Source organism: Podarcis raffonei, chromosome 10 (genome assembly GCF_027172205.1).
Source record: "Podarcis raffonei isolate rPodRaf1 chromosome 10, rPodRaf1.pri, whole genome shotgun sequence".
NCBI lineage: Eukaryota > Metazoa > Chordata > Lepidosauria > Squamata > Lacertidae > Podarcis > Podarcis raffonei.
In genome coordinates this window covers 16,172,817-16,180,656 of record NC_070611.1, presented here as the reverse complement: position 1 = coordinate 16,180,656, position 7,840 = coordinate 16,172,817, and the positions used below count along the sequence as shown (strand labels likewise).

Here is a 7,840-nt window from a genome sequence, read left to right as displayed (position 1 = left end):
TGGGTGGTAGCCCTACCACAGAAAAGCTTGCTTTAGCTACAGCTCCTCCACCCAGAATGCACAGGGTTGCCTACCTGCAAAGGTCACAATGGTAGTTAGGGAGAGAGTATGGATAACTGTTAGTGAGGGAAAGGGACTAACCAAGGAGTCTCCAGTGTCACCAAGTAGAGGAGCTTTGCTGTTCCCCGGAGGGTAAGATTAGCATTTGGAAGGGAAAACGGTCAAGGATGCCATCATTGTCCTTTTAAAGCCAATAACTTCATTTTTGAGATGTCCAGGTATAATACATATATATTTGACGCGGAGAGCAAGAGGATCAAAGAACTGACTACACAGACTTGTGATATGTCTTAAGATCCTTTATGGAATGATGTGGGAGAATCTGATGTACAGCTGACCTCCCACATCAATCCACAGAAGTGGCTTGTTGGAACATAAACGCAGCTGCTTTTTTTGCAGTGACAGCAGAAAGTATTATTTGATCGGTTCATTTTGTGTCCCTGTTGATTCTACAAGGAGACGTTGGACTGGAAGCGACTGAATGGGGAAGAAGAATTTCACTGAGAGTAATGATGGCAGATTCTTAGAGATTTGCTTTCTTCACAGAGGCTATCTAAGTCTAGCATATGGTCTTTAGAGGGGTGCCCTAGTTTGGCTGCAGAGGCGCGGGTGGTGCTGCGATCTAAACCACTGAGCCTTGGGCTTGCCGATCAAAAGTTTGGCGGTTCGAATCCAGGCGACGGGGTAAGCTCCTGTTGCTCGGTCCCAGCTCCTGCCAACCTAGCAGTTCGAAAGCACGTCAAAGTGCAAGTAGATTAATAGGTACCGCTCCGGTGGGAATGTAAACAGCGTATCCATGCGCTGCTCTGGTGTCAGTGTTCCGTTGCACCAGAACGCAACGTCATGCTGGTCACATTGCTCGGAAAAACTGTCTGCATTGCGTACAAATGCTGGCTCCCTCGGCCTGTAAAGCGAGATGAGAGCCACAACCCCAGAGTCGTTCGTGACTGGACTTAACTGTCAGGGGTCCCTTTACCTTTACCTAGTTTGGCTGAGAAGAAGAAAACAAGTTTAATTTAAAAGCAGTGATGGATTTATATCATGTTTCTCTCATAACTGTAACTGGCACATGATAGCTTATCATTTATAACATCTATCGGTGACATTGCTGCTGGTCTATTACAGCCAGGTTTCAATGGATTGTCAGAATTTGGCAGAATTTATAAAAACCAGGCATTTGGCAGAATTTATAAAAACCAAGCATGAGATGCTACCTAAACTGTTGTCTGAATTATTCTAAGCAGAATGCCCTGGAACCTATTTTCTATTCCTAAACTCAACTGTAGCCCATATGAAACAATAATAGCTTACCTCTGTGCACCCCAATGAAATGATAGTAGTAGAGAGAAAATAGGAGGTAGAAAGAAAAACGACTGAGGAGGAGGCGGAGCTGGAGCCACAGCATTAAGCTGCTAAACACGCCCCCCGGAGACACCTGGTTGGCTCCCTCCGGTGGGCGTCAGCCAGGTGAGGAGTGGCGGGGGCTAAGGCCCCCGGCCAGGGGCGGAGCTCGGGCTCCCGCCCACAACCACTCCCCTCTCTTCCAGGGAGGAGAGTCTAAATCACAAACCAGCTTCAACCCATCTGGGATTGAAGGGAAGGGTTTTAAGGCTGAGGGAATAGATCTGAACTCTGGACAGGGCCAGCTCTACCATTAGGAAATGTGAGGTAGCTGCCTCAGGCGGCAAGATACCTTGCCCCCACCCTGTAAACTTTCCTACTGCCCTCAAGTGTGCTGGAGAATCCTGTCCTGTAGTCAGAACTGAAGTAGGATTATGAAGCTGAAGTAGGTGGGTGGGTGGAAACCCACTACCTTGACCTTCACACAAAGTGTAATGAGATGGCCCTTACAAGAATTAAGTACAGTGGTACCTCGGGTTACATACGCTTCAGGTTACATATGCTGCAGGTTACACACTCCACTAAGCCAGAAATAGTGCTTCAGGTTAAGAACTTTGCTTCAGGATAAGAACAGAATTCAGGCTCCGGTGGTGCGGCAGCAGCAGGAGGCCCCATTAGCTAAAGTGGTGCTTCAGGTTAAGAACAGTTTCAGGTTAAGTACGGACCTCCGGACCGAATTAAGTACTTAACCCGAGGTACCACTGTACTGAACAGAACACAACTTTAATGTGGAGTTTTCACTGAAAAGGAAACTCTGCATTTTGCTACATTCACATTGGTGTACAGTGGTACCTCGGGTTAAGTACTTAATTCGTTCCGGAGGTCCGTTCTTAACCTGAAACTGTTCTTAATCTGAAGCACCACTTTAGCTAATGGGGCCTCCTGCTGCTGCTGTGCTGCCAGAGTACAATTTCTGTTCTCATCCTGAAGCAAAGTTCTTAACTTGAGGTACTATTTCTGGGTTAGCGGAGTCTGTAACCTGAAGCGTATGTAACCTGAAGCGTATGTAACCCGAGGTACCACTGTATTGGGATTTCATGGTCAAAATCACAGGATTCTGAGTTCATGGCAAAAGTGGTTGTGGCGCTGCTGTGCTTGGAGCCCAGCTCAGTCCATGTCTATTCAGAAATGTCTCCCTGATTTCCAAAGGAGTTAGTAAAACTGGGCTCCCATGTGCCTTTACCTGGGAAGTGATTTAAAATAAGCAAGCATAGCACTGGGCTGCCCGGATGTGTTTTCTGAATTCTGTTAAGAAGGCTTAGCAAAAAAGAAGTATGACTTCTCTCAAGGAAAGTACGGTCTCTTTTATGCAGCAGTAATATAAATATAAGGGACGTGGGTGGCGCTGTGGGTTAAACCACAGAGCGTAGGACTTGCCGATCAGAAGGTCGGCGGTTCGAATCCCCACGACGGGGTGAGCTCCCGTTGCTCGGTCCCTGCTCCTGCCAACTTAGCAATTTGAAAGCACGAAGTGCAAGTAGATAAATAGGTACCGCTCCAGCGGAAAGGGAAATGGCGTTTCCGTGCGCTGTTCTGGTTCGCCAGAAGAGGCTTAGTCATGCTGGCCACATGACCCGGAAGCTGTACGCCGGCTCCCTCAGCCAATAAAGTGAGATGAGTGCCGCAACCCCAGAGTCGGTCACGACTGGACCTAATGGTCAGGGGTCCTTTAATATAAATATAGAATTTTTTTTTTAAGTTAGAGAAGCAATCAACAATTATATAATTGCTTTCCCCACAATGTCACTATTTTTCAGTGGCGGAGGAAGGGGTGTGTGCGGTGGGCATGGTCCGCCTTGTGTGTCCCCACTGAGGTGGGTGACAAAATGCCGGGCGGCACTCACCACAGGGCTTGCAGCGCGCCCAAGCCACGCGTCTCTCCTGGGAGCGATGCGGTGGCTTGGGTGCCCGCAGGCTCCGTGCTGCCTCAAACCGTTCACCCAACGCCTCTCCCTCAGCTGTAAAGGTAAAGGGGCCCCTGACCATTAGGTCCAGTCGTGACCGACTCTGGGGTTGCGGCGCTCATCCCGCCTGAAGTGTCTATAACCTGAAGCGCCTGTAATCTGAGGTACCACTGTAATAACAATCTACCGTACCTATCATAAAGTGCATTTTTAAATTTTTGGCTGTATGTGTAGCCTCTCTGCACCTTTCACTGGAAGCAGAGTTTCAGTTATTCAATCTTTCTCAGTTTGCAGGATTACTGCAAAGCAGTGGAGCAACAATGACAGGATGAACCGGCTTCATATAGAAAGAAAATCGTTCCTGGTACCTATAAACGAAGAGGCAAAACATGAAGGAGAAAATCGTTAGTGTTTGCAAATCATTTTCGTTTTGTCTTACTAATTACAGCAAAAAAATGATTTTAAGTTAGTAAGTAAAAAAACGGATTTCAAGAACTCCTTTACATAGCTAGGGTATCGATGGATCAAAGTGCTCCAAATTAATATTTTTAGAGATGACCCCCAAATACGGTGACATGACCTTATACACTGCTTCGTTGCGGTAACAATTCATAAGCACCAATACAAACCTGATTCCTTTCCCATCTATGGTAGCCACTGATGCTCTTCCACTGCTGGGTTCTTGCTGTCCATTGTGGCAACCTGAGATCAGGACTTGCCCAAGGTCATTCAATGAGTTTGTGAGCCAGAAGCATTAGGAAACATGGTCTTCCAGACCCAAACTCAAGTCAATTCTGTTGACCTATATATATATATTTAAGTTTTTCATTTAATAGTAAACCAAGAAAGCTTTATGTCCCAACTTCCTGTGAAATGGGTTTCCACATTAACTTTAATTTAACTTTAATTTATTTACGGCTATTAGCCCATAAAATATGTACAAACATAAAAACACAGAGACATAAAAACCGATATATAATGGGTTTCCACAGAGGTGATCGGGGAGCCCAAATCTATGCATGTTTACTCCAAAGGAAGTTTTGCTGACTCCTGTACTCCCAGGTAATAATAATAATAATAATAATAATAATAATAATAATAATAATAATTTTATTTATACCCCGCCCTTCCGAGCCAAGACCGGGCTCAGGGCGGCTAACACCCGATATAAAACAATTGATCGAAATACAACTTAAAAAACAAGATTAAAATACAACATTAAAACATTAACACATTAAGATGCAGACTCCTTTCAGTGGAAACTCAAATCAAAAACTTTTTTGGGGGATAAAAATATCAAGTCTTCGCCAAGGCTAACTATCCAGACTGGTCCTACATGGGCCAGAAAAAAGCCAGGGAAGTCCGCAAATAGAAGTTCCATCACAGGAGAAAGAAAAAAAGATTATTATTATTATTATTATTATTATTATTATTATTATTATTATTTATACCCTGCCCATCTGGCTGGGCTTCCCCAGCCACTCTGGGCGGCTTCCAATGAAATATTAAAATACAGTAATGCACCAAACATTAAAAGCTTCCCTAAACAGGGCTGCCTTCAGATGTCTTCTAAAAGTCTGGTAGTTGTTCACTTTGACATCTGGTGGGAGGGCTTTACACAGGGCGGGTGCCACTACCGAGAAGGCCCTCTGCCTGGTTCCCTGTAACTTGGCTTCTCGCAGCAAGGAAACTGCCAGAAGGCCCTCAGCGCTGGACCTCAGTGTCTGGGCTAAACGATGGAGGTGGAGACGCTCCTTCAGGTATACTGGACCGAGGCCATTTAGGGCTTTAAAGGTCAGCACCAACACTTTGAATTGTGCTTGGAAACGTATTGGGAGCCAATGTAGGTCTTTCAAGACCGGTGTTATGTGGTAAGTATGCATAGGGTTTCGTCCCCTTCATAAGAGCACATCTGAGTGAGCGAGTGGCTGCCCACTGTTAGAAATAGGATGCATGGATGAGATATTACTTACAGTTTCATGCAAAAGAAATCTTAGGTTCTTACGTTAATCATGTACGCTCAACAGAGAACCACAGTCAATACTGGTTCTCTAACGCATGAAACTACATGATGCACAACTTTGTCCTCTTGCTCCCAACTGCTGCTGTTTTAAAACCAGAAGGCCATTGCGTTGTTATTATTACCCACAAAACTTCAAAGTAAGGGCACGAAGCATCACCCTCACTCTGACTTGGCTTCAGACATTATCACCCTGGCAACACGAAGCCATATCAGAGTGAGGGTAATAGGCCTGCCCTCTGAAGTTTTAGGTTTGTTTGCTTTTTTTTAAAAAAAAAATTGAGGTAAAAATATGGCATTTACCAGCAGTCCTATAATGCAATTACTGTTCACCTCAAATTTTGCCCTTGTTTGTGCCACCCAGAATCACTGAAATGCCCCTTTCAGCATTGCTGCCTCCCCACGGTCTGTACCTTTAAAAGCACATTTAGATGCGCACCTCATGTAACACGTGTTAAAGATTTTAGGAAGATACTCAGAGATCTTTAAAAACTATAGTCTTTGTTGAAGGTGCAGCTGTGTCTGTTGGTTTGTGATCTTAAGTAATCTTACTTCCTGGAAGTGTATTCTTTCTGTTTGTTAGGCGGAATCTTACCGATGGGCTACTATAAAAGATCCCATGTTCAGTGGTGCAGGCATAAATTAACATAGTATTATTATGTCACATAAATAAAACACTGCTCTAGCTATCTCATGGATTGTTTCTCAGGTTTCCTGTTATTCTGTTCTTATTGTCCCTCCAACAGGATTGGCAAAGCCTGAACTCCCATCTCAAAAATTCCTGAAAATCGCTTTAGACAATTGCCTTCCTGTAGTTTCGTGCCACCAGGGACTGTTTCCTGGTATGTCTCCAGCATCTTTGTGTTCAAGAAATGTATGGGGAGTTGGGTCAGAAAGGTTGATTCGTGCTTTGAGTGTATTCTGACAGGAAATGCAAACCAAAATAATATGGGTATTTGAAGGAAAATTGGATAGGGGCGCCAACTTTGGTGGGTTGAAGGGGCTTCAGCCCCCTCAATATTTCTGGGCAGGGGGCCAAGGCCCTCCCTAAATGATGAGGGGGTCGCTATTCCTCCCCACTGGCTGACTCGCCAAGTGGGGCCAGTTGGGGCGGGAGGCGCAGATGGTGATTTTCACTCCGTGTGCTCCCCACCACTGACCCATTCCCCAGCTTGCTGCTGCTGGGAGAGTGCTGGTAATGCCAGGCCCCCTCAGTCTGTGGGGCAAGTTGGTTCCCCTGCTCCCCAAAGTAAAACACCTTGAATTCAATGGGGCTTCTTAGCAGGTTAGTATGCATAGGGTTACAGCCTTCAATAGTGATTCTCGACTGTTGGGTGGAGTGCGGATAACATCTCGCCACTGTTCCACACCTTGCTGGAAGTGTAAATGGAAAAATCTAAAATTATTTCAGCTTACATGATCTATGAAGAAATCTCCCATTGTGGGCAGGGGCTAGAACCTCGAGAGCAATTCTGTTATTAAAGTCAAACCAAAGTTCACAGTTAGTCCTGACTGGCCCCAGGATGTTAGCTTGGAGGTGCAGCTGAAATAACTGGGGAGGGGGGTGCATTTATGTCTACCGTTTGCAAGGATTGTTAATTCAGGATGATAATCCCCCAACGATCTTGGCGTCAACTCCTGGTTCAGCTTCTGCTCACGTGGAATGTTTCTCATTGTAAAGGCATGTAAAGAGAGGGGGGGAAACTCAATAAAGCCTCATTCTGTGTGGGCAGAGACTTAAGAGTATATGTGGGCAGAGTATTAAGAGCAAGCCCTAAGGCCTGGGTGTTAAAGGGCTCATTGCCATTACTTTTGGCTAACTTTACTGGAGAATAAATGGGTTGAGTGTTGTAACAAACTGGCTGTGTGTTACAGTGGCATTTACACAGTGTTCAAAACTCTAGTTTGATTTTATTTAATTTGATGTTCTTCCCTTTTTCAGTGCTGACTGATGTATGTTTCTTCAGCTATGGCATGTAACTTTTTTATGATAGGTCTGGTGTAAGGTTACCAGACGTCCCCGTTTCCCGGGGACAGTCCCCGGATTTGCAAATCAGTCCCCTGACAAAATCCATCTATTTAGTAGGAAGTTGAAAAGTGTTCCCGGATTCATTGGGAAAAAATCTGGTAACCTTAGTCTGGTGGCATCAGCACCTGGTGTGGGATAACCAGCCTCATATAACCAACATGCTTAAGTCTAATTAATACATGAAGGGGTTAATGCCATAGAGAAAGCTGTCCTGCCAGGCTTTGCTAAGTCACTGTGGAAGGAAGGTAATTAAGCCTTTGTTTCGCTTCCATTTATCTGTGAAGCTCAGCGTCTAAAGAGGTTGGAGCCGGTTGCTCCAAATTCAGACCACACAGCTCTAACAACCCTTTATTGTATTCCTGTACCAATAATTTAGGAACTTACCTCCACTTTAATTAAATTTTATTGCCTGTGTTTTCTGACTGA

General features: G+C 45.0%; 1 protein-coding gene across 3 annotated transcripts in view; it reads left to right on the top strand.

The window, feature by feature from the left end:
• Window positions 1-112: 112 nt before the first annotated feature.
• Window positions 113-7,840, top strand: part of TTLL8 (tubulin tyrosine ligase like 8) — a 40,629-nt gene continuing 32,901 nt past the window's right edge. For all 3 annotated transcript variants that reach the window (XM_053406302.1, XM_053406301.1, XM_053406303.1), the window contains exons 1-3: window positions 113-192; window positions 3,653-3,769; window positions 6,132-6,227. In XM_053406302.1, coding sequence (XP_053262277.1) covers window positions 3,694-3,769; window positions 6,132-6,227 — 172 coding nt within the window. In that variant the 5' untranslated portion in view covers window positions 113-192; window positions 3,653-3,693. The remainder of the gene's footprint in view (window positions 193-3,652; window positions 3,770-6,131; window positions 6,228-7,840) is intronic.